The sequence below is a fragment of the Macrobrachium nipponense genome, chromosome 21 (assembly GCF_015104395.2).
Source record: "Macrobrachium nipponense isolate FS-2020 chromosome 21, ASM1510439v2, whole genome shotgun sequence".
NCBI lineage: Eukaryota > Metazoa > Arthropoda > Malacostraca > Decapoda > Palaemonidae > Macrobrachium > Macrobrachium nipponense.
This window is the reverse complement of record NC_087212.1, coordinates 24,321,359-24,349,354: the sequence shown is the minus strand read 5'-3', so window position 1 is coordinate 24,349,354 and position 27,996 is coordinate 24,321,359. Positions and strand designations below refer to the sequence as shown.

The 27,996-nt window shown below is 38.3% G+C and overlaps 1 protein-coding gene across 5 annotated transcripts in view; it reads right to left on the bottom strand.

The window, feature by feature from the left end:
• Window positions 1–8,067: 8,067 nt before the first annotated feature.
• LOC135197847 (dentin sialophosphoprotein-like) overlaps window positions 8,068–27,996 on the bottom strand; it is a 76,056-nt gene continuing 56,127 nt past the window's right edge. For 4 of the 5 annotated variants that reach the window (XM_064225028.1, XM_064225030.1, XM_064225026.1 and 1 more), the window contains 4 exons: window positions 27,130–27,207; window positions 25,666–25,741; window positions 24,769–24,834; window positions 8,068–9,998 (listed from right to left, as the gene is read on the bottom strand). In XM_064225028.1, the coding sequence (XP_064081098.1) occupies window positions 9,982–9,998; window positions 24,769–24,834; window positions 25,666–25,741; window positions 27,130–27,207 (237 nt within the window). In that variant the 3' untranslated portion in view covers window positions 8,068–9,981. The remainder of the gene's footprint in view (window positions 9,999–24,768; window positions 24,835–25,665; window positions 25,742–27,129; window positions 27,208–27,996) is intronic. The other variant, XM_064225029.1, reaches the window with a different exon arrangement.

Below are 27,996 nucleotides of genomic sequence, written 5' to 3'. Positions count from 1 at the left end.
CTACACTGTGGATTTTATATTGGTTGAGCCAGATCAGTCATTACTTTGTCCTGTTGGCGTGCTGCTGTACCCATAAAGGATCGACACCCATCATGGAGTGTTGATGTCTTATCCGCTGCGGACTGCCATTGCAGAAGTGTCCGATGACACATCTTTCTCTGAGTCTTACGAGACCGTGAGAGACTTCTCTGCAGTTGGATAGTCCAGTGGATGGGTACATTTCATCCCTCCGAAGAATATGTCGGACAGGAAGGTAGATGAGGTCTCATTGTGACCATTTATATCTTTCTTCCTTCGGGCCTGTCCACAGGTCCTTGGAACCTTCTTTCCTTGGACCGGTGGTGGATGCTTGCAGGTTGCGTTTGTTTACCCGGCTCCTTCAAGAGGACAAGTTGCATCTCGTCTATGGTGTGCAGTTCTAAAAGTAAGAAGGATCCGAGAATGACTGGCCTCTCCACCTTCCTCACCTCATCCTTCCACTCTTCCTTCGGGTTAAGGGTGGGACTCAAACTTACACTGGCTGGTTGGGCGGGTTGATGCGGTAAGCTTACACATAGAGTTTCCTTTCTGTTTCTTATCAGAATCATAGAAGCATTCCCGCTCCTTCCTCTAGCAAGGGGAGGAAGGAGACTGACAATAATGAAAACCCTTCCCAGAACTTTGCATTAATTCCTCCGACTCTAAATATTCTTCCCAGCCCATTTTCGGATGAGTTACGATTCCTCACTTATTTCGAAAAGGGCCAGAAGTCTGACTCTTGATCATGCAGCTCCTATACTTCGATAAAGTTGTCAGAGGCAGGGCACTCCTCCTCGCTCTTACAACCAGGAGGAATAGCCCAGGCGTGCAGAACTCAGTCAGTTCTAGAGGCTCACTCATATTCCTGGGCCGAAAGGCAAAGTGGAGTGTTTACATCTGGGCAGGCGGGCCCACCCACCTGTCACACGGTAGTTACTGCCTAACCACCTTGTTCAAGGATTTAACGGTTGTAATTCTAGCTACACCGAAAGTAATTCCTCATGTAAAGGACCTCAGGTCTGTATAGTTAGGAAAAATACAATTTACTTCCAAAAATTTTGATATTTTATAGCATTTCAGCACCTGGAGTAATGTATATTTTCATATAAGAGGAAAATATTTTGCATATGATGCAGTATTTTTGGACCTGTTGGTGTAGCTACAGCAAAGGTTGCAGGTTTTGTTGTATCATTCTGTCAGTTGATGTAATGATGCCATAAGGGCATGTAAATGTAGCGAGTCTGCAAAACATAACACAGTCTAGTAGGTCAGTCTTTTTTGGCAAGGTCATCATTTTTATTGGTCTTTTAGTAGCATTAGGAGCTTTAGATTTTTAGTCAATTGACTTCAAGATTTTACAGCTAAATTGCACTGTAGTTATGAGAATTCAGAAATAACAGTTAGACCAGAAGCAGAGATATGCTGGGATTCTCAACAAAGTGCACAGAACCACAGAGTTTTATGAATTAAAAATGTTGTTTAAATTTTATAAATTTTAATAAAGTTTTTAAATATTTATGTTCATAAGGAAAAAATACAATTTCAAATAAGTATTTGGTGCAGATTTTAAGTTTTCTGTGCATTTCCCACTCAGTGCATTGACTGCAGTTTTATTTTTGTTTCAGTATTTGTCAGCTGTGGACAATGTTGTCTGCAGTTGGGAAGGGTGTGAGTGTGACTTTGTTTTGAGTCTTTACTCATTACAATTGGTTTGTATATAATACAGTAGAATTTTTTATTGGTAAGTAGGCTTAACATGCATGTGTTACACAGATTTTTTTATAGTGTAGTCGCCGTCTCATCCTCAATGAGTTACCCTTTCCATGGTCCAATGGTCTAACCAGAGCTCCAAGGTGACCAGGCTGTCAAAGAATTCTCTTTTAGCTGGTCTTGTTGCCAGGTATTGTGTCATAATAATAAACATTATAACACTTGATGGGGTATAAATGGATTCAGGATAAGAAGGCACTTTCTCTTATCCTTAGTGAATGCTGAACCCAGTTTACCTACATCAAAAACAAGCAAGAAGAAGCTCTATGGTCAAATGCACCATCATATTGTTTACACATGACTAGAAACAGACCTTTTCTGGTCGTCAATGTGTAGTGTACTGAAACCAGTGCTCCATAATTTAAGCTCTTCACACATCTGATTTCATTACTGAGGATCATGGAAATATCTAAGTTGAAAGCTAAGTGTATGATTTTAAGTTTCAATTCAAATTTTTTAGTTTAGACTGTGGAAAGAAATGTTCCACAATTTTAAAATAATCCTTTCAGATAATGAAGTCTACAATAGCCTACTAGGCAACAGCCTTCAATCTACATTGATTCAGTGAGAATAAGTTCGCTAGACTGTAGTAATTATGGCCTGTAACCTATAACTTAGGATTATATATCCTTAAGGGTGAACTAAAATAACCTGGATTAGGTAGCAACCTGAACTAAGGTAAGCAAGGTATAATTTTGGAATTTTGACTGGAGACAACTAAATGGTCAGTTCGGCATACAAAATTTCAGATAAAAACATAATAGGGGCTCCAATACTCAACCCTGATGATGCTAAGAATCTAAGAATCCTTGGTGAGACATCTCAATTTTATTTCTTCTCCCCCATAGTAAATGTCTAATTAATGAGAGAAAAACTGTGAGACATGTAGACTTTAGAGACAGGGCATTCCTTGATACAGAATGGTGCCGGGTACCATCCTCCTTAGACATTTAAAGACCACTAACAGAAACAGTTTTATTACCCTTTACCCTTTACCAGTTCCCCCCTCCCCCCAAAAAAAATGGATCTCTACTTCCATTTTTTAATAAGACTCGAGTTGCTCACCAAGTAGCCCCATCCTTCTGAATGGCCTAATAGGTTCCAGCACATGGCCTAAATTCTAAATATTCCAGTCCCATTGGCGTGTTGCAGGATTTTCTCATGTCCTCATCTATATGGGAAGAAGTTGAAAATATCAAAATGTGAGTTTTGTGCTTTACATCTTACAAGGGTTTCAAGTTCACTGGTATTTATCCATAATCAATGACTCATTTCTGTGTTTCCTAAAATATTTACTCCTAAGTAAGGGTTCATGGTTTTTTCATTGTAAGTAGAAATTATAATTATTTACTGTTAACTATAGGTTGTCATGAATGTTCAAATGAAAGCTGTGCCATAGGGTCTTTGTTACCTATCAAATGGCTAAGCCCTTGAAGCATCCCATAAGTTGAGAGCTTAACTGTGTTCAGATTTTAGATATAAATGTTCACTATGCAGCATTTCTTTATTTTTAATACTAACTGTAAATAGTACTTGATATTTGATTATATAGTTAATTAGCAGAGGTAGGTTTTTGTTTACATTAACCTTCTATTTTATGTATTGGTATCAAGTTTCTTGATCTTACCGCTTCATACAGCTTTGTATTTTCTTGAATATTTTTTCATTTTTATTGATTATATTCGTACTATATCCACTTTGTTATCATTGACATTGGTTTGCTGTGTGTGATTTCCTGCCCTGCATTTTTTTTTAGCATTAATGATCAGTTCTGTTAGGACTTGTAAGTTTATTATGATTTCCTTAGAAAAAATTGTATAGTGTATATATATATATATATATATATATATATATATATATATATATATATATATATATATAATAAACACGTATATATAAAATTTTGTATTCATTAAGTGTATTATTTAGCTATGACTTCATTTATAACTAGCTGATCAAACCAATGCTGCCCAGGAAAACTGAATGGCAATCGATAGAATCTCTCTCTCTCTCTCTATCTCTCTCAACATGCCTCCTACTTTCTCTGTACCTTCCTCTCCCTCTCACTCTCTCCCTTTCCTGTTAAGATAGTTGCTTCAGTTACATTGCCCAACATTTTTGACATTTTATATTTCACCATCTCTCAACCCCCATTCCTGTTGGGGCTGAACTTGGACTTCAAGGGCTTTAGGAGTGTGCGTTCACCCCAGCGACCTCAAAAAATGAAAATTTTTTAATAAATTTATATTTTTCATAGCTAACAAACTCTTAACAATAGGATAATCTTTTAGTGCCAGCTGGAAACCAGTTAAAACAATAAAAGATTTTAAAGCAAGGAATCTGTGGAAGCTGGTCACTGACTAAGCTTGGGACCTCGGGACGTATCAGTCTTTCTTCAAACCCAGGATATGAGAGGGGCGGGTAGGAGTGGGCAGTAAATGTTAAGACCTCAGGTTTGTTAGCTATGAAAAATACAAATTGATTAAAAATTTGTCATTTTTCATACGCGGAGGAAACCTTTGGTCTTGACAATAGGGTAGACTTATACTTGGAGGGAGGTACAAGTACCCTGAGCTGGCTGGGGGTTGAGCCCACCTGAGCACCCTTCCTAGAAGATCAAGTTCCAAAGAAGGGGGTCTGAGCCCATGAGAGAATAGCTAAGCGAATATGTAAAAACTCAGCCTGCTAAGTTTAAACACAATGAGACATGACCAGATTCAGTGCATTCGTGGAAGGTAACAAGAACTCTTGTCTGTCCACGCAACAAACCTTGTAGGCCACAGGTTTGTCACCACTCCTAACCTCCCCTTGCTAGAGAGAGGAGTATGTGTTACTGATAAGCAGATAGATGTGTATGTTGTATAGGAAGAAGAAAGGGAAAAAGAGAAAGAAGGAGACCAGCCAAGTCACTCATTCTCTTCCACACTATCATCTTAGGTAAAATACAAACTGTCCTGCCAGAGGCACTGGATACAAATTGTCCCGCCAGAGGCACTGGATGAGCCTAACAACTTGTTGGGCAGCCAGTGCTGGATCCAAGGAAAAAGTGTCCAAGGACCTGTGGGCAATGTCCTTCAGGTGAAAGGAAGTGAACGTGGTTTGCCGAAGCCAGGAACCAGCATTCAAAATCCTATGAATAGACAAGTTCTTCTTAAATGCCAGAGAGGAACCCATTCCTCTGATGTCATGTGCTCTAGCCTGCACAGACTCAGGTGAGGAATATGCCTGATTAATCACTTCACGCAGTTAGAATGAAATTTTGTTCTTGGACAATTCCCTTCTGGACCAGCCCGTGCTAACATAAAGTCGACGACACCTAGGGCTTAGGTGACAAGTCCTTTTTAGATGGCAGCGCAGAGCTCTGACGGGACAAAGCAATAAGTCCTGTGGATCGCTGTCCACAAACTCATTCAGTGAGGGAATAGAAAATTAGGCAAATCTGTCATCATGCACCGAAGGATTGTGAGTCTTAGCCATGAATTCCAGGACAAATTCGAAGGCCACATACCCCCAACCCCTGGTGTGTTTAACATCATAACTCAGGCCATGAAGCTCTCCATTTGTCTTCAAAGAAGCCAAGGCTAACAGGAAAACTGTTTTCAGAGTCAGATTCCTGTTTGACAATTGATGTAATAGCTTGAATGGAGCTCAAGTGTAATTACTCAGGACCAGAGTAAGATTCCATGTCATAGGTTTGAGATTTCTTGGTGAATAGGATTGTTCGAAACTCCTGAACAACAACGAGATTTCCCAGGGTGAAGAGATGTCCACACCCTTCAGGTGCAGAACCAACCCCAAGGCAGCCCTGTAGCCTCTGACAACCGAGATAGAAAGACCTTTCTCATCCCTGAGAAAGATCAGGAAATCCGCTACCCGCTGAACAGAAGTTCTGAGTGGAGAGGAACCATATCAACGACACCAGTCACAGTAGACGTGCCACTTGCCCTGGTAAACTGCTGACGAAGATCTGAGATAGCTGGACATCTGGCCCCCAGCTTTGCGAGAAAAGCCTCTCGCCTGCAGGTAATGCTTGATAGTCTCCATATGTGAAGAGATAGGGACTCTACCGACAGGTGAAACCTTTCCATATGAGGTTGCGCCATGGGGGAATTTCTCTCGGAACCTCTGACAGAAGGGACAGAACGTCTGGGAACCACTCCACCCGAGGCCACAGAGGCAGCACCAAGGTCATCCTGAGATTCTGGAAGCTCATTACTCTGTTCAGGACCTGATGGATCAGGCAGAACAGAGGGAAGGCATACAGCTCGAGATTGTCTCAAGGATGCTGTAGAGCTCTTCTGCCAGAAGAAGAGGATCTGGGACCACCAAGAGGTAGGCCTCTAACTTTCTGTTGAAGGGAGTGGCAAAGAGGTCAACATGGGTCTTGTCTGCTACATCCTGATGCAGAGACCACTCTGCACCTAGGACTTGACTCTGACTTAGCTTGTCTGTCACCACATTCCTCTTCCTAGAATGTACCTAGCCATGAGCTCCACCAAGTTATCGATTACCCACTGGTGCATCTTGACTATCGATGAGTGGAGTTGGTGAAACATCAGGCCTCCCCGTTGTTTTCATAGGCCAACACCATGGTGTTGTCCGACATCAGCACGACATAGTGACCCCCTACCCTCACTCGGAACTTCCACAGACCTAGGAAAGCTGCTTTCAACTCCAACACATTGATGTGAAGCAGTGTGTCCTCCACACTCCAAATACCCGAGGCCAGGAGATCCTCAAGATAAGCATCCCAACCATCGATGAAAGTGTCTGAGAGCAGAAGTAAATCCAGAGGCGGTGAATGTAGGGGGACTCCTACTGTAAGAATCTGGTTGTCCAGCCACCAATGAAGGTCGTTTCTCACCTCTTATGACAGAGGTACTTGCTGCTGATGGGACCAGAACTCCTTCAGCCTCCAGTGCAGATTGCAAAGGTGGAGTTAACCATGAGGGACTAGCTTTTTGAGAGATGACAAGATCCCAAGAAGAACCTGCCACTGGTGAGCTGGCTGTTCATCCTGTGACAGGAAGGAGCGTGCCACCAAACTGAACTTCTACAACCTCTGGTCCGACGGAAAAACCCTTGATGCTGCCATATTTATAGACATACCCAGGTAAAGAATTCTCTGGCTGGGAGGCAGATTGAACTTATTGCCTAGAGAAGGCATGTTCTCTATCTCATACCAAATTATAGATTTTCTTTTGGTGGTTTGAAGGTGAAATGATTTATGTTACTGCTTATGGGAAGTAAGAGACATGCACTCATGTCATTCTTCATTTACCTTTACCTCATGTTTTCTGAATATGATTTACTCCATTTCACTTGATTTCTCAATACTTATACTTTTTGAAGATGACAATTAAAATGTATGAAAGACAGACATTTAAGATTAAGGCATATCCTGTGAAAATAGTTTTAGCTCACTGGTATGGTTAAAGTGTCTTATAATAATGATACTAATAGGAAGCTTTGTCTTCTTCCTCTCAACTCAATTCTTACTGGGGCCATTGTTATTAATGAGCCTTTCCCAAATGCTAGCAAGTTTGTACAGTTCAGTATTGGATACCATGCTTATATTTGCCTTTTGCTCTGATAACTTTCCTTTGAGCTTGGCAGAAATGGGACCTTTATTCTCACTAACCTATCTATGGTATTTTTTAATCCTGTAATGTTTCAGTATGGTATACTGATTTTTTCTGGTTAGGGTAAATTTGGCCCGTGGTAAGTTTGCTTCAATGGAGTCTGACTGGCTTGCGATAGATTTCATTTGTAGAGAGAAGGACTTTTCCTTCAGCAATACCTCTTAGAAATATATCAGTTGCTTTTAGATATCTACACATGGAAGAAGTAGAACTGAAAGTTGTTTGACCACTAAATTTTTTCAGCCTTCCTTTTGGAGAGATCAGTTGTATCTGTTGGCCATTGGTTCTGCAGATTCTTTCCATTCCATTTGCTTCAAATTTATAAGTCCAGAACTTTATTTTGAGCAAAGCAAGCTTTTTAAAGAATGAATTTTTCATCTCTCTTAATTTGGGATATACATACATTTTTTTCCTCATAAGTAAGCCACTGTTTCTCAACATAAACCATTTTATGAAGAGCGTTTAGTACAGAGGACATTAACTAATCTTTAGCCCCTTTGTTCACAACCTATAGCAACTGAAGGGCAACTTTTAATATAAATAAATTAGATATGGCAAAAAATTACTAATCGCCTTAACACATCTAAGTACACCATACATATAAGAGGATGCTATTAGTAATTGGAAAACCAACAGATTTTCAGGAACAAAGAATTTATTTATAAATAGGTTTGTGACAAAACATTGTAAAGAAAAAATAATATACAATGCAGAAAAAGGCATCACAGATAAAAAGTTGAAATATTTGAATAAAATCCATTAATAACAAGCCAACATCTACTTGGTGATTGTAACTTAACTATTACAATAACACATTTTATCATTACTCTGGAAATCTACAATTTAAAATTTTCATAGCGACGAATGAAAAATACATGATATTTGGACAAATAAGTTTTTAAAATCAATAGCTAAGGTAGGTAAATGAACTGCTATGTATATACTGTACTGTTACTAAGCACAGTGTTACAAAGCACATTGAGTAATCATATACACCACTAACTGGTCAAAATTGCCCAGATTCCTTATAAATATATATAGAAGGAAATTTATATCTTAGTTTTACTGATGGAGATGAAGCTGTATACTGTAGTTAGGGTATAGTTTACACTGCCCAGTTCTATTCCTCTTCATTACACTTTCCTTATTTAGAATATATGGCAGTGATCATGTACATCCTTAATAACACTGAAATACTTAAGAATATATGATTTATTTTAAATCTATTATTGTTGTCTGAATTGATAAAAGGCAGTTCATGCATCAAACATTTGCAATAAAAAAAAGGCAATGTGTGTAATCACATGAAAGGCCCTCCCATATTAAGGTTCATATTCAGAAAGTGTGCTGAAGCAATTCTGGTATCTGTTCAGGATTAGCATATTGATATCTCAATCAAAATTAGGTATGCATAGATTAACTGAATTTTCAGTAAATTATCGTGCATTTGTACGTATCTCACTCAAACACACACACGCACACAATCTTACTGATTTTATGCATATCAAAATTTAGAAACACAAAGACCAGAGAAATGTGGAATAAAACAGGGCATGGCAAATGGTATTTGTCCAATCATGATAGATAATGCATATTTCAGTGGGAAATTAGTACTTGTTTTAGGAAGCCTACACAGTAGAAGGATGGTAGGCAACTTTCAATAAAATTTATCTTGTACAAGAACTTAAGCTTCATGCATAACACATGCACATACACATTACAGCAATTGCACTTGGGCTTCAGTAAATAGTGATATACAACCATCAGCTTATTTTTTGCATTTTAAGCATTGCAAACTTTTATTATTGAACACTTTGATGTTCAAATAGCTATACAGTACCTTAAAATTCTGGAGGGTATTTTATATGAACACTAGTATCCTTCATATGAATAAGGTGAATATATGAAACTGTAGTATGCTCATTTCTTGTAATTTTTCTTTGAAACAAATGCTTTCAAGAATTTCATTACTACCTAAAATTCTTTACAGATGAGTTAAAAAATTCTTTGGTTTTAAATGTCAATATATTCTTAGTCTACATTTCAATACTACATTCCAATAAATCATATATTACAATATGTGACACCTCCAATAAAAAAATATTCACAAACTTGAGATTTAGGTACAATTATTGTGTGAGAAAGAAATTAAAACTGAAGAAGGAAAACTTAAAATCATTTTTGCAACATTCTGGTAAGTATTTGTGACTAGTGGAGTAATTTTGTTTGACTTAAAATTATGATATTAGTTTAATGCAGTCATTGGTTATTCAAGTTGTTTTCTTACTCTTTTATACATGATCATTCACAGGCCATTGGCACACTTGACTAGCTGCTATAGGATTCTACACAATTTTCCTCATCATAACAAGTAGCAACTTCAAAGTCAAATTATTCAAGTTCTTAGAGTTTTCATGGTGACACAGGTTACAGTTCTTACTCCAATGCCAGTGTGCAGAATGTTTCAAATGATGTTCGGCTGCTCCGTTAGACCCCCAATAGATGCTAGACCACCTAACCTGTACTTGAGTGGTCCTGCATCATCATAAGCTCATGATGGGCACAACACTGCAATAAGAATAATCATAACATTAGAATAAAAATTTAAACTGCATTAGTACTTATTATGAACTAGGCTACCTTACAACAAGCCTGATTTACTTGAACTAAAGGAAGTATGTCAATATAAATTCCAGTCTTTGGGGATCATCTCAGACCTATGGAAAACCAGGAATTTAAAATCCCCCCCGCAGGTAAAAAATAGCTTCACTTTTCATGAAACGGAAACTGTTCATTCCTGTTACCAGATATTAAACTAATGATTTAATGAGACCACCAAGTCACAATTCTTGACTTGCTCGGCTTGCCCAAAGGATTTATCTTCCTTATAAGAAGGTGAGAAATTAGAGCTAGGTTAATCTAGTTGGACAAATAAGGGTAAGGATGACAAGGCAAAGAGTGTTGTAGTGGGGGTCAAAGGCATGCTGCAAAACCTTTAGTGCCATCTAGTGTGCCACACAAGGAACACTTAAGTGGAACCCCCTATAGGGTGATGACCATCTGAATAAGTAGCCTATATAATGAGTAATACTGTACTCTTGTAAATATCCATTCTCGAAAAACAAACTTTATAAAGCAAAAAGAACATATCTGTGCCTCTTCACGGATATTAACAGTTTTTTTACGTGTTCTTCTATCTCTGAGGGCAAAGCTGTAAAACATCTAGAACTGACTAACCACCACCCATAGTTTTTTGCTAGCCATATTTAGATATGTGCTTATCTTGTAGGCATGTATAACTTAATCATGTGCTTAACTGAATTTGGTAGCTTACTCTTCTATTATGAAGCTGAAAATGATTCAGAAGGGACACCTAATATTGACACATTCTAGGGAAGATGGATGTATGACAGACAAGTTCGGTCACTAAGGTCGGAGTTAGTAAGAAGTGGTCTTGGCAACTCAACATTTCAAAGAATTGTTCGATCTAGGAAGACAGTCAGATTAGTCCTCTAAAGGCCTGTCCACACTACCGGGCCTGATCGGCGGACCTCCCCTCTATCGGGCACACTTGACGGGCAAATTGTCAAATTGCCCGATGGGTCTTGTAGCAAAATCACCATGGTGGTGCCCGATGGCTTGAGCTACGACCCTGGCAGACGTACGTTAACCAAATACATTTCTTTTACTGAGCCATTCTTTGCACCACATACTCTTCTTTTACTTCTTTTTCATCACACACAAAACAAATATCATGCTACACAATATCTTCTTTGCGGTAGGCACCGTGTTTATCGTATCGCATTGAACACACTACTGGCATCGTCGGGCATGCCCACCTCTTCATCGCCTCACCCGTGTGGACAACATTCACGGATAAGCCCGCCAGAATTTGCCCATCAACCCCGGAGCACGCGGATCAGGCCCGCTCGTGTAGACAGACCTTTATCTTGACATGCTAAAGCTGTTACTGTTTGGGTCTGTCTTTAGGGACCGTGGGCATCACAACACCCATCGACCATACCACATTGAAAACACTGGTTCTTGTCTGGTCAGCGAAGTTTAGCAACGACTGGATCTGGTTAGTAATTGGATAGGTGAACTCCTGGGAGTACCAGATGCTTTCGATGTCTAGGAGACATCTTTCACATCCATGGTTAGAAATGTTGAGGCTAGTCAGTACTTGATAAGTGACTTCCTAGGACTCCAGATGCTGTTGGTGTCTACCATACAAGTCTTGGACTTACGACTTCCTGTCTGATTCGCTGGGAGATCAGCAGTGTAAGCATTCCATTTTTAAGGACCCTAAAGGCTACCAAGTGCCCAGAGGCCTTTTGTGTTACCACTTACGACTTCACATCTAAACTGATCCCAAAAACTTATTTTTTGGTTCTGATTCTGCCAAGAAGTGGTGTCTAGGACCTCCATTTCTTTTGACTTTGTGTGATCAAACAGATGCACTCCACAGGCGACATTCTAGGTGAGATTTTATAAGGTCTGGGGCATTGTCTGCCCTTAGCATTCAGGAAGGATCTGTTGGACAGGTACTAAGGACACAAATGTGGTCACAGCAGACCACATTCACCCCCTTTTTACCTTTGGGATGTTGCCCATAGATCCTCGGACTCTTTGTCCTTGGGTTCTGTGGTGGCTTGAGGACAGGTAACATCTTACCTAAGGTGTACGGCTGCTAAAGGGGGGTGGGTGTGTGTGTGTTAACACCTGTTGGTTATCTTCAACTTTATTGTCCCCCGACAATATGGGTTCACCCAAGCCTATCTTTGAATAAATGATGATTCTATTTATTCAAAGACCCTGAAGTCTGGCAGTTGAACATCACACATGTTCAACATATCAGAGACATAAGCCACCTTTCTTTGATCTTGCATGACCAAGAAAGAGACCCGGATGATGTGAACTACCAGTCAGTTCAGAGATTTGCTCAGAATCCTCCCATTAAGGAGTCCCCCATATAAAAGACTGAGGGTTTTGAATATGTATAGGAGCAAATGACAAATTTTAAAATTAATTTGTATTTTTCCTAACATACAAACCTGAGGTCTTTACATAAATGGCACATTTCTAGCCACCCCTCATTCTACTTCCAGGGCCAAAAGGTAAGAGTGAATGCCTACCAACTGGATGGAGGATTCCTCCCATTCCGTTGGTAGGCAACTACCAATATGCACCTTGTTTTAAGTAAAACGGCCAGCTCCAGCTTGCAATGAAAGTTAATGCCATATGCAAAGACCTCAGATTTGTATGTTTGGAAGAATACAAATTACTTTAAAAATTTGTCATGTTTTGCAGGTCTAAGGGTTATCCCAGTGATGAACTGTAGAAAGTCTCTGTGTTCTAGACAAACAGAGCAATATCCCTTTTGCTCTCATACATGAACAGCACTTTCGTGGGAGAACAAGAAGATGAAGGTAGTTTGGTCAAACAAAAAACAAATGTAACCTTCAAATACCTACCACTTTACAGTGCTCACCCGATAACTAAGTATTGTATTGTTTGGCTCCAGTCTTCTACAGTTCTCCCTAACTGCATGCCCAGGAATACTCTCAAAAGGTTTTGTCTAGAAGTAACAAGTGGTTGCTGGAAACTTCAACCTTGACCCTAATCACAACATTTGACAGCCATCCCAGAGTGTTATTAGGTTGTCGTGATGTCCACCCTTAGTGACTTTAGCCTTAGTTATGGGAACTTAGAAAGAAAAAAAAAGCCATCCAGCTAGGAGACTCCTGGTCACTGAGCCACTCATTATAAACACTTCCTAAAGAAATCCTGTCTTAAAATAGCTGGGAAAGAAAAATCTCATTTAGAGGATACTTCTTTGCAGTCAGCCACTTTGCTTAGACCTGGTCAAGAGGCAGCTGAACACAATTGACAATGAACCAGCCATGGGCATGGATGAACATGAAGCTGGTTTTAAAGTCCAACAAAGACATAATTGACTTCATGTGAGAGCTTTTAGTAACTTTAACCAGTGTAAACAATACAGGAGGCTAAGCTTACTCTTTTTCTAAAGAAACAAGATGCTAAGAGCAACAATACACTATCACAGAAGTCTTTCCATATCATTTATTCATGAAGAAAAGACAGGCATTTAATGATTAACTGCTAAACATGCCTTGAAAAACCCTGTAGTTCAGCAATGTTCTGGTAACAGGTAATTAATGTGCCATCTAAATGAAAATCACTTTTGTAGGTTTCTAGGTAGAAGTAGTTTGGGTCAGAACATGCATATGACAGTACTGAAGTATTTTCTGACTAATGAATAATCTGGAGACCCAAGGAAAATGTACTGTTCATGAGCTTTACCAGAAATAAGTAAATAAAGCTGTTAATCCAAGTGACTAGATTTTCAATGATGAGGATTCAGTAAGACAACTCCCATCTATCACACTAGAAAGAGTAATCAGTGGTATTTCTCACATGTACAAAAGAAAAAGGAATAAGCTAAACCTGCCATAGAATGACAGCATACTTCTTTTAAAAAAGAATACTTGACTGAAGTTCACTATGTCTTGTTTTTTAATTGGTAACACTTCTTAAACCAAATGAACAATCCCATTTAAGTCATGTCTATGAGATTAGATTTCTTTACTCAGGAGTGGTTCTAATTTTTTACTTGCTATGTTGTCTAAATTTTAAAACTGGCAAGTATTAGTTTTACAAATACCATAAATCCTAAATTCTTTAATGACTCATGAATAAGCACAATACCTTCGCACAATTTTCCCTGTGTATACAAGTGTGAATGTAACTACATACACTTAATTTCAAAAACTTCAAAAAAAAAACTTAGTTCATATGCAGAACAAACCTTCTGTCTTAACAACAGGATAACTTTCCAAGCGCCAGCTGGTAACCGGTTAACACAATCAAAGACTGTAAAGCAAGGAATCTGTGAGATCTGGCAACTCCTGCACATAGAAGGTGATAGCTGGTCAGAGACCGCGCACCAGACCTTGTGACGCTCCAGTCTTTTCCTTAACCGCCTTGGGGAGTAGACGCTTGCGCTTTTGCTCTCCTTCCAAGCTGGTTGTTTTGTGCCCGGTTGGTTCCGCATATGAACAAATGACAAATTTGTAATCAATTTGTATTTTTCATAGCTAACAAATCTGAGGCCTTAATGTTTTACTGCCCACCTCTAGCTACCCTCATATCTTTTATAATAATTCCTGAGTTGGGGAAAAGACTGGAACAACACGAGGTCCGGTGTGCGGTCTCTGACTAGCTATCACCTTGTATGCGCAGGAGTTGCCAGATCTCTCAGATTCCTTGCTTTACAATCTTTGATTGTGCTAACCTCTTACCAGCTGGCACTTTGAAAGTTAGCTAACAAACCTGAGGTCTTAACAATTGGATATGAAAAATACAAATTGATTAAAAATTTGTCATTCTTGGTGCCCATTATCTACATAACCAAGATTAAGAATCATTTAATGATTGAGGTAATTACTGATATAAATTTATATCAATATTTTTACATCAGATTTCTCATTTTTGGGCTTAGAAATTAAATGGGTTATCCCCACTGTCTTGTGTAGTGTACATATTAATTTATTTACTAATACTCTCAAGACTAATTGTTCCTCACCACATCTCGATCTAAGAGGTCTCTGTAATCTCAGTGTAGTTTCCAGCTGCTGGATACAAACTTCATTTGTAATATTATCTTTCCCACCATTCCAGTCAATAATCTGCATTTTGTAGTTACACTCCATAATCTCCATTTTCTTCATAAGTGCCCCTGTCTACTTCCTATAGTGATACACTGTACAAGGGCTCATACATAATTCATAAAATTATTTATAGATGGGATAGTCTTACTATGGGAGGTAATCACTTAAGCTCCACATCAAAGCTGATGCTGCTATTTTTCTTACTGCCCTCTATAAATACTGGCTTCACAATTTAATGTGTACCTCTTCTAGGCTTCAGTTCATTTTAACCCCCCTTTCCCTCCTTCCTCATGTACTCTTATACAATTTGGGTATGAATATTCACAATTTATTTATATTTTGGAAAACTTGAACATCTCGTGACACTAATTGTTATGTTTGATACATGGTACCCACACATCTCTCCGGGAGCACCCTTTGTTCCTTTCCAACCATCATAAATTTTGATTTTGCTAACAATGACTTATAGTCCTCTCCTCTGATCTTCCATCTTTTACATCACTTCATCCAATTCTAGTCTTTAACAGTAGGTCATCTACATACAGCATGACCAAGAAGCCTCCCCTTCTGCACTCCTTTGTACAGAGTCCATCCTGGATGGAGGCCAACATTTATCTCAAATTATTCTGATATACCTGTCCATCTTTACTCAACAAATTTGTGTTATGGTCCAGTGACATTACTATAGCAGATTCACATCAACCTTGCATCTGATGTCTAGGGCTCTCCCTTACAATGCTCCTGATTGGCTGTTGATAAGCCAATCACAGGGCTGCAAACTTCAAGTCTCTCTCGAGAGTTCACATAGGCAGGATGTGTGTTCCACCTCTCCTGAGGGATACTTTTGAAAGACATATCCCTCAGGAGAGGTGGAACATACATCCTGCCTATGTGAACCCTTGAGATAGACTGAAAATTTGCACCCTTGTTATTAACTTTTCAACAGCCAATCAGGAGCATCGTAAGGGACTGGCCTAGACATGAGATGCACGGTTGACGTGAATCTACTATAGCTCAATGAGTTTCTGTGCTACCCTCTGAATTGTAATGTATTGTGTATTATTTCTGTCATAATTTTATTCTTGCGTTTCTTGTCTTTTTTTTTAGGTTCCTATACATTTTGTTCATATCACCTTTAACTAGTTCTCCAACTTGTGTTTTTTTTAGAAAAGTGTCTTGTATTTTCTTACAGTCTGGGGCTCTTCCACAAGCACTCACTGTCTTCAAATACTCCCAAAACCAACTGTCTTCCAATGAACCAATTTATGTCCCATAGTATACCCTCTGGAATTTAGAATTCATTAAGTTCCCTACATCTTTACTTTTGTCGCTTAGACGTGGGTTCTGTCTACCTTTTTCAAAATAGGAAATAAAAAAAAAAAGTCATAACTCTCAGGGCCACATAAGGAAACGTAGGACTGGCCACATAATAGGGAACTTGATGATTTGAAAATTTCTTTAAAATTCCACAGAAATAACAACCATATTGCAAATTTCAGTCCTCTGCAGTATTCAAACCAGAACAACATGAACTATCTTGACCCCCATAAAGCAAGCCACATAAAAAACTAAATAGTAGCTTAAAAATGTTCTTGAAAAATCCAGTTAGATGGTGATCTGTAGAAAATAAAAACATAAGCATTGTTTGGTACTAATATGTTAATTCAACATAAAACTCCAAATAACATGGCTCACCCTCGTTCAAAAAACCTCAAGATCTTTTAAGAATTCTACCACAGTTGTAAATCTTTTATCTTGAACATCAAAACCCCATTAATCATATACAGGCAGTCCCCCGGGTTATGATGGGGGTTCCGTTCTTGAGACACGTCGTAAGCCAAAAATCGTCGTAAGCCGGAACATCATCAAACATTTTAAGAAAACCTTACTTTTAATACTTTGGGTGCATTGAATACTATGTAAACTGCATTCTTATTGCACTTTTCATCAAAAAATAACCTTCAAATATTGATTATTTTGCATTTTTGGTGTCATATTTCATCTGCCAGATCAGTGTTGTAGGCATCGTAACCCTGGAACATGCGTCGTAACCCTGGAAATAATTTCTGATGAATATAATTGAAAAGCGTCTTAACCTCAGAACGTTGTAAGCCGAACCCGTCATAACCCGGGGACTGCCTGTAGTATAGCCTTATTTCTACAAACACTAAAATTCCAGTTACACCTTATGAGTCCTACTCAGGATAAGAAACCTCTACAGCATGTGCTCAGTCCTAACTATGGTTCAATATGACTGCCAATGAGTAAACATAGGTGATCATCACAGGAATGCATTTTTGAAGTCTGACTCCTTACAAGTTGTCGTCCCAGGTCAAAGAACACCAAGTCCCACCAAGAAAAATAAATTTTCTGCTAGTCTGTGCAAGCAAGGAATGAGAAGTCAGAACAATCTCTGACTGCTTAACTGTAAAGGAGACCAGAGCAGGAGCCTTTACCTATACTATTCCCAAAAAGGAGAGGGAACTTATTTAGGGGAACACACACACGGGAACAAAAAGCTTTGAGAACTGTGATAATCTGTTGAATTTGTCAAACTGGCAGCCGGCCTTTATCTGGCTAATTGCAAGTAGTGGGTTCAGAAAAAAAGAAAAAAAAGGTTTAAGGAGAGAGGGGCAACACATTCTAAACTAATAGAACAAGCACTTGTAGTGTACTTGCCTTATTCTCATTTGATACAAAGGAAAGGAAGGATGGGGTAACCATTCATTCCTCAATCACTCTCCAAACAAGAACATGCAAAGCCTATATACCCAGGTGAGATGCAGTATCCAGTTGGACATAGTAATTTAACCATTTGTTGGTCCCAAGGAGAAGGTGTCAAGGACTTAGGGATACATCCCTCAATTAGAATGAGGTACAGGTGGTCTGTTTATGCCACACCCCAGCCATCATTACCTGATAAACCAAAAAGTTCTTATAAATGGCAAAAAATGGTCCCATGCCTCTACCTTCGCACACTCTCATGTGGACAAGTAAGACGGATCCTCCAGAGAGGAACTGTATGTTGTAGGGAAAAGGTTCTTTTCAAGTAGCTCTTAAGGCACAGATCAGGAATAACAGCATCAGATCTGGCTCTCTGTCAACAAAATCTTGGAGGGAAGGGATTGAGAAATGCTTGAACCTCTATCAGGAATTGAAGTCTTAGCTACAAACTCCAGTACAAAGGCAAATGAGAGGGATCCCCACCCTTCCAAGTGTTGAATGAGATAAGACAATCCATGCAGTTCCCTCACTCCCTTTACTGAGGCTAAATCATTCTTGCTGAAGAATGAGACAAGAGCTCATACAGGGGACCTGTAAAGCCATGTAAAACTGATGTAACTTCCTAGTGCAGGCAAGACTGCTCAAATTTCCTCATAAGCACAGACAGCTCCACTGAGGAAGAGAGATGTAACCCATTCAGTTGAGAGACCTGGGAAAGAGTCACATGATACCCATTCACCATGGAAACTAAGAAGTACTGGTCTTGGCGAAGAAAGATTAGAAAATCTGTGATCTGCTGAACTGATACTCCAACAGAGAGTAACACCTTAGTCATCAATCACAATTCCTCAGTAAACATTTACTGAAGAATGGTGGATATCCCAAATGTATCTTGGGATAACTACCCGACAAGGTGAATGGACTGAAATGCCTGATGGTACCAGCAAATGTGTGGCTGATGCAGGAGGGTGGGCCACGGAAGTGACTCCCTTGGTACCTTGACCAGGAAATTTAGCATATCCAGGTATCACTTAGCATGTGGCCAATGAGGGATCACATGAGTCATCCGAAGACTTTGAGTGACACATACATGCTTGTTGATAGCCATTCACCATGGAGACAGATGTAATAGTCTTGGCAAAGAAAGAGGAAATCTGAGATCTGCTGAACAGGTACTCCAACTGGAGAGTAACATCTTCCAAGACCCAATCGTAGTTCCTTGTTACACGTTTAATGAGGAATGGCAGATATGCTCTGACATATCTCTTGCTGCCCTGTAATAAAAGCCTCTCATTCACAGGAGATGATGGATAATCACTTTTGAAGGCAAAGGGACAAATGCCTGATGGTACCAGCAAATGGCAAATGTGTGCCACAGTAACAACTTTCTCAGTGCCATGACCTTGAAAGTCAGCATTCCTTGTATGACTTGTGGTCAATGATTGTCACCGCATGCGTCCACTGTCTGTATTGTCTGCAGTTGAACAGAAGTATAGTAAGTTAGATGCTGTTTAATTGCAAATAGTATGTAGATTGATCAGGCAGCTTGATTTCAAATATGTAGATTGATCATGGAAGATCCCAAAGATTGAATAATTCCTTGTATGACTTGTGTGGTCAATGAGGGGTCACCGCCACTGCTGTCCATGGGTCTGGGGCAGTTGAACAGAAGATAGTAAGTTAGATGCTGTTTAATTGCAAATAGTATGTAGATTGATCAGGCAGCTTGATTTCAAATATGTAGATTGATCATGGAAGATCCCAAAGATTGAATAATTTCTCTGCTGCTTGAGGGTACTGGGATCACAATGTCCCCACCACCTGACCCCTGCAGCTAAGCTAATCGGCCAGGATGTTTCACCTACCTGGAATGTACTTGGCTAGCAGCTCAACAGCTTGGAGACAGCCCACTCCTGCATCTGCAGTGCCAGCTGCCTTATGGTCTGGGGCACCATTCCCCTGCTTGTTGGTGTATGACATTGTCATTCTAACACTGGTGACTACCACTGAGTGTTTTTGCAGACTGTTCTAGAATCCCTGCAATGCCAGTTGCACCACTTGCATTTCCAACATGCTGATGTGCAGAAGTAGAAAATCCTGACTCCACACCCCTTAAAGAAAACCTAGAGGGGGAGAACCAGAGGCTCTCCTCTAAGAGGGTTCGTGTTATCCAGCCACAGAGCAAGGTTCAGAAGAACAAGCTAGTTAGGAAGGTCCTGGAAGAAAGACTATTCTGCTTCAGTTGCCAATGAAGAGAGCAAAGGTGACTGCCCGTAAAGGATGAACCTTCCCAGGCGTGGCAGATGACTAGAAATACTTGCCACCATTGAACGAGTTGTTCTTACAACAGGATTTGGACAGTTGCCTCCCTGAAGTTATCCAGGCAGGAGCCCACTGAAAGGTTTTGACTGCTCTGGTGTCCAGAAGCATGACCAGATAAATATATGCTGTTTGGGGATGTCAGATTTCTGCCACATGGTCTAATTCCTACATCATCATGACATGTATTCCCTGGAGGAAGCCTTGGAATGAGCTGGAGCAGACACTAGGGTGGACACCTGAGAGGTTGTTGCTAGTCAGAAGTACAGAGCTCTGAACTGCAACACTGCCTCACTGCAGAGAGAGCAGAGATACTTTTTTGAGTCCTGAGAATGAGAATTTGGAAGTAAGAATTCAGATGGTTTGTTGAGATTATGAAGTTGCCTTTTCTGATGGGATCTAATGAGAATGAGCAGGCTTCACTGGGAACTGATACTGCCAAATATATTTGCTTAAGGCCAAGAGGTCAATGACTGGTCTCCAGCTTCTGGAGTCCTCTCTACCAGAAAGAGACAGCTGTAAAACCCCAGAGATCAGCGATCCATAATTTTTATGGCAACTTTCTCCATTTCCATCTCTACCAACTAGGCTTGAGATTCCCACAAATCTAGAAATTATGTTGGTAACAGATTTGGTGTCATGGATAAGGAAAGGAGAAGGTTCTTGAATGGAGGCCTGTTATCCAACTCAAAGAACTGACACAACACAAGGTTCCTCTCATTATTGCTGCTACAATACCCAACAGCATGACAAGCAACCTCCCACTTGTGGTATTGGAGAAGGGGGATTACCACTATCAACAACCACCTTCTTTGTTCCTCTATCACCCCTCTTGGATTGACCAGGGAAGGGAGAATGAAAGGGATGTGAAGATTTTCCACCTTTTAGCAAAAGGAGAAGATTGCTGCTGTTGCCTGGGTTTCTGAAGTTTGGGTTTGGTTTGGCAAGCCCACAGGTTTATCATACATTGCAGCAGAATAAAGAAGTACAAAGTTCCACCACTACATTTTACTTTTCTTGGGGAAAGGTCAAACTATTCCACAGTGAGAGGCTGTTTTTTTTCATAAGATATCTACCAAGAAAATAGGGAGAGTACACAATCCCTCCATTGCAGGACCAAGTTAGACTACTGGTTGGAAACTTGGTGCACAAGGGAGAAGAAAGCCCTACCACGTCAGTCTCATAACAATAGCTCTCGTCTGACTATGCAGTCCTAGCTGAGATGCTAAGACTACATGTATTGAAGCCACAGCAATGGATTCCAAATTATTAGACTCCACATGATGGAGTCTCTTGAGGGAGAGGTTGTTAGCCTATCAGCAGACTGATGCATCCAGCCAGAGAGGCAGATCCTATGCATCCTCCAGTGGCTAGAACTTTTGCTGGTGGGTAAGAGGTGGAGAGGAAGGCATTTACTGGGTTTGCTAGTAGCAAGGGAACTCTTAGACCCACAGACTGCATGTTCACCTCCACCAAAATACCACAAGACAACGACAATAACCACAGCAGCCTCACCAAATACCTCGCCTCCAAAGTAGAACCCAAAATCCACTCTGAAGACAAGTTCATAGGCAAGGCTAAAACTGAGGTTGCTTCCCTAAGATTGTTGCATTCATGAATGAGCTGGAAAATCTCTGGAAATCACTGTTCCAACTCAGCATGGAAGAGCAAGTACCTCCAAACTTAGAAGATCCTTGGAGCCTTGAGCTACCCTTCCCTCTGAAAAAGAGGGAGCTAATCCAGGCTTACACTCCCTCACTCCTGTTCCCATCCAGCACTAGTCAAGCCTCTTGATGGAAAAGGCAGAAGGTAATCAACATCTCATTCCATATGCAGTGGCAACAAGTAAGGAGATTGGGGGGAGGAGTGAGGGGTGGAAGAGATTGGAGATCCCTCCCTAGAATGGAAGTGCTCATGTTGCCAATGCCCCAGAGTACTCTAGCGAGCCCAACGAGATGGTGTCCTAGGTTCCCACCCATACACACCCTTAGATATCCTCCAAAGAAGCTGACAAAACTTTCCTAGGCTTCCTCCTTCTCTTGCCATACTTGTCCCACTGGGGTGATGGCTGAGATACACATTTGTCACAAGGAAGGGCAAAATTACATTTCCTTCCTCTGCAAGTAGTAGCACAAACTGTATAGTAAGAGTAAAGTACAGGGGGTTGGATACAACAGTTAAAGCTACATGGCTGCCTACAACCCTCACAATGGTGTTGGTCTTGTTTATTGTCCATAAGAGAGAAAAACATAGCCAAAAGACATAAAAACCAAGCAAAATCAAATACACAATACAAGAGGCCAGGAAAATGTTAACAAATAACAAGGAAAACTGGGTATTCATCCAAAAACACAAACAACAAAGGGAATAAAGCAGGATATGTTGGAATGCTGTGACAGCCAAGGGAAGACATAGAATGGTGTAAGGAGAACATGGATAACAACCCCCACCCCCCCACCCCCTGCTTTTGCCATTTTACCCTCAGCTTTCCAGCTCATGGTAATGATACTGCATATATGACAGGCAAATGGTAGTATTCCCCTAGGAATAAATTGTATTTATAAGAATTAACAGTTTCAGTAAATAAAATAGAATAAACACTGAAATTAGAGTAATGTAACAGTCTAAATTAGAGTAATAAGTGTCTCACAATAAAATGTACCAAAACTGAAAGGAAATTATAATAACTAGGCATCTACATAACTAAAAGTTAATGAAAGGGAATATGGAAACCTGAACATTTTCTGCCTACTGAAAAGGTTGACCAAAGTCAAACTATGCTACAAAAATCATAGCCAGACCAAGTGGAAAAATTCCAGAGAGCCTACATGTTTGATTATACTTTAGGTTTCCAGGTTATAAGAGCCAACTTTTGAAGAGCTATCATAAAGAGGCCCTCTATGTCTACAATATTTTATTTTCAGATGATCATTTTACATGTAATTTTTTAAAAATGAAGTTCAAAGCATTATTTGAAAATTATGATCCTTTAAACATAATTAGGGTATATACATACATACTCCTTTTGATAAGAAAGCTGAACTTTTTGTCATATTTATAAATCACCAATTCACAATTCCTACCATAGATCAAGTAACAGTACAGAGTAACATATTATTTCACAGAAATGCAATTGGAATAACTGCACTGAGATAAGGGAAAACTTTTCAGAAGAGAAAATACTGAGAATGAGAAAGTTGGGCTGAGATTACTATGACTTCAAGGGCTTGTCACTTAGTGCAAAAGCTTATTAAATCACTAAGAAAGGGATGACTAATATGATTTAGTAGTTAGTTTCCATTATACTTGTATAACTTATTAGCAATCTGATTACTATTGTAGCACTTTATGGTAGCACCCTGTTTTGACATTTATTTTTGGTAAAGCTCTTTTTTTCAATTTTAGAATTAAACACATCAAATGCAATAAATAGCAAAAGCAGCACTAGCACCACAGACAAATTTTCAACTCCCAAAGGAATATAATATGCATTTTATCAATGAACAGTTACAATGCACAACGGAAAAGTTAAAATATTTATTGGAGAACATCAACATGTTTATTATCTATAAAAAAAAAACTTACTGACTGCATACCAACTAGACAAAATAGGACTATATTTTCAACTCTAATTTGGATGATAGTAGACAGTGCCTAAACAAAAGATGTTATCTTTCAAAAGATGATGTAAAAAATTAACACCTATAAAGAAAACAGGCAGGCACTAGCTTTGTAAATGACAATATATTTTTAATTACCTCGGTTAGTTCAGAGGTCAAAAGGTCAGACATACAGGGTCCATGGAGAATAATTTGTTATTGGATATGAAATCAATTTTTGGGGTAATACGTAGTAGTTAAATGCAATAATACTCTTCCTGCAAAACACTCACTTCATTAATGTAATGCCTTCACTCACAATAATTTCATCTTGAGTAAATGTTCAATTAGAAATAAAAAAATAATGGTTTACAAAAATACTACTAAATTATTACTTAACTAACAGCTATATTATAACAGAGTAAAGCTATCAGGGTAACGGTTTTTAAGCACAGTTCCTTATAAATGTAAACAGACATTACTTGCACTTAAAAGCAATTATGTATATATCACAAAGGCTTTCATTAAAAAAAAAATCGTTGCTAAGTTGGATTTGTTGTTGCCCCTTATTTTTGTAGAAGTGGCAACAAACCACAAAGTTAGGAGCTATACTGATGTTATAAGTGGATTTCTTTTTTTTATCACAGATCTTGAATTAAATCCTTTCTACTTTAAAGATGATGTGATTTCTTTTTACAGTAGATAAAAACAACTTTTAAAGAGTTATTGCTTTGTGCCTAAAACTTATTAACTGTTTGTGTATCCTATCAGAACACAATATTTTTCCATTATTTATACAACACACTACTGTATCTTCCTTAGATTCCATGTCAAGGTCTTGGCTGTTATGAAAGCTAAACAAAATAGCATTCCATTTAGGTGACAAAGTAATAAAAGATAAAGGCATTGTCTTGAATATTAAAATACAGTGCTGTATAGAGCTAAAATATATAAAACTATGATGTAACAATACCTATTTAATTACTAATGAATAAAAACCCTCACCTTTTAATATGTAATCTGTGAGTAATGTTGGAACTGTTGGACTGTCTTCATTAATGGCCATCAAAACTGCAAAAGATGAATAAAAAACATTTGTGAACACTAACCCAGGTCTACGTGCCAATACTCTTGCATCTCTCCTTATGGTTATCATTGTCATCTAAATTTAACAATCAATATACATATTGTCCAGATCAAACTATATTTATCATATATTTAATTTTTTTTTTATTTACTAGTAAGTTCTGTCACAGTTAAAATGACTACACAAACTAATAAAACATCAGAAAATTAAGGAAGTCTTACAACAGACAGATATACCAAGAAAAGAATATTGTTTACTGAAATTAAAATCTGGAAACAGTAATAAATAAGGGGTAAAAAATAGCTAATTTACTTGAAGCAAATTAAAGGCAAAGTCACTAGTGGTGTAAATTCCTATAAGAAAGAGGATAAAAAATAACATTCAGCTTTTTTGTAACTACACATATGAAACATATTAATTTCACATTCTGAACTCAAATTCAGTATACAGGCAGTCCCCGGCTTACGACGTTCTGAGGTTACAACGCTTTTCAATTATATTTATCAGAAATTATTTCCAGGTTTACGACACGTTCCAGGGTTACGACGCCTACAATGATGATCTGACAGAAGAAATATGACTCCAAAAATGCAAAATAATCAATATTTGAAGTTTCTTTTGATGAAAAATGCAATAAGAATGCAGTCTACATAGTTTTTAATGCACCCAAAGCATTAAAAGTAAGATTTTCTTAGGATTTTTTACGATGTTCCGGTTTACGAGGATTTTTGGCTTACAACGCGTCTCAAGAATGGAACCCCCTTCGTAACCCGGGGACTGCCTGTACTTGGTTATATATATGCTACAATACTTACTCTTAATAAGGATCTGAAGAGTCTCATTCTGTGGGGGTCCATGTCCCACATCATAGGGAATAACAGTTGTAAGATACTGGAGAAAAGAGGGAAAAATATAATTAATTATGTGTTTTATGTACTTAAAGGCTAGTATTCCTAATGATTCAGCAACATACATAATAGCACTGCCCTAAAACATACAGTCCTCCACAACTGGTTTATGTGTAGTTAATACACTGCAGTTCACACAGAAAACAAATGTTAACAATAATATAAATAAGGCTGCTACTAATTGGGTATAATGTACTGTACAAATATACATGTAAATTCAGTAAGGATATATTTGAGAGAGAATTATGAAAACATTTAAATAGGTGGAGAAAAACATAACAGTAACTGAACTTAGTAAAATCCACAAACTGCTGTCTTTGTTGTCTTCAGTCTTTGGCATTACTTTGAAATTGGAGTAAAATGAAGTTCTTAACTGATTTCCTAATGCATTAAGAATAGAACTAGGTAGCTTTTTCTTACTACTGTATAGCGTAATCTTCCAGCATTACATATAAGGCTAGTATGTACGTTTTCTTACTGTTAAGAAATCTTCCAGGAGTTATTGGAATTTTCCTTTTATCAATATGCAAAAGCATACAGAGCCAAGGTCTTTGGTATGAAGAAACTCTTATCCATGATTATTAGTGCATGAATTTCATTTTCAATAACTTCCATATTGATTCTGAGAACATGCAATTGCAAGGTACAAAACATTGCAAACAATTTCAAAGAATTTATGCCATGCTTTAAAGACAGTTGGGACAAACCTAACAAAAGCAGTCAGAAAAAAAAATGCAGTGCATGAAGAATAGTACTTAGTTAGTTGTGCATCTATAACATTCAAGGTGAATATACAGCATTATTAACTCAAAAACTAAAATATTACAGTGCTGTACTGATCTTTACTTAGAATGTAATTAATCCCAATATAATCCATAATCTAAAATTATTTTTACATCATTTGCTGTTGCTGAAATGTTAGTGGAAATCTAATGTAGTAATAATTAAATAACCACCAACATTTTTCATAATTTTTTAGAATGAATGTTCAATACTGTACTACTGTATACTAAATTTTTTTTTATATATATTGCAACATTTCAAATTAAGTTTTGTTTTCAAACTGAATTTCCTTATTGGAAATTCACAGCACAAGACAAACAGTCATTTGCAAAGATTTGCAATGAAAGAGAAAATTTTCCATTTATAGATAAAACTAATTTTCTAAAATATTTGATAATTAAATTTCTTTTACATCAGTAAATCTTTGGTGAGATCCTTAATCTTAAGATTATTCTACACAACTAAAACAAAACAGAATGGGCATTCCAGTCGGTGGTTACAACATTTTCAAGATGGCATTTCAGAATTAGTGCTTTACATTCAAGGACAAACTTCAACATATTTATGATTTTATATGATGTAATCCACCTTTGGATCAATGCCATTTGGTCCAACCTTCTTCTGTTTCTTCTTCTCCACATTAAAGTTCCGTCTCTTGTTCTGCACCTGGTAAAATAAATGAGAATGGTATGAAATTACAAAGCTCAAAACTATTGCAAAATAAATAATTACTCACTTAAAAGGCATTAGGCATGCTTATGGCCTGCACTGTTATATGAAATGGAAGCATGTTCAGTTAACAAAGGTGACAATCAAGATGCATGACTGGAGTACAATAGGACAAACTGAAGTCTCAAAGATGGACACAGATGAGGCATGTTATGAGGAAATGGATGGAAGCAGGCAGTCTCGGTAGTAATAACTAGGGATAACTAGGGAAGTAGTAGAACAATAACCAATAGGATGGCCTAGAAAATCAAAGAATGGACACAGATAAGGACATGGATGAGATAGTAATTTATGCAGAAAGTGTTAAAGATAAAGGGGGAGATATAATTTTATATCCAACCATATAAAAGTACAAACTTTTGGTATGTAATTTATGAGACGATTGCATAAAAAAATGGCATGCATTTTACAAACCATACCAAATAAAACTACCAATTGTCTCAATGTACACTGTACTAGTAAACAGTGTTATGTTAACTTTCTATGTACAATACTTTTGTCACTAGAAAATAATTCACTGGTGGTATGCCTTTTGAACAATTTTCATATACTGGCTTCTATTTCTAGCAATAACGAACAATCAATCTTGGAACCTGATCTTTTTTTAACTCACTGTAATACCAATTTCATCAAGTATCTCTTTATTTACAAAGTAAACTCCATACATTGAAAAATATTTACTTAAAACTTTTACCAGTTAACATAAGTACGAACCTATAAATTTGA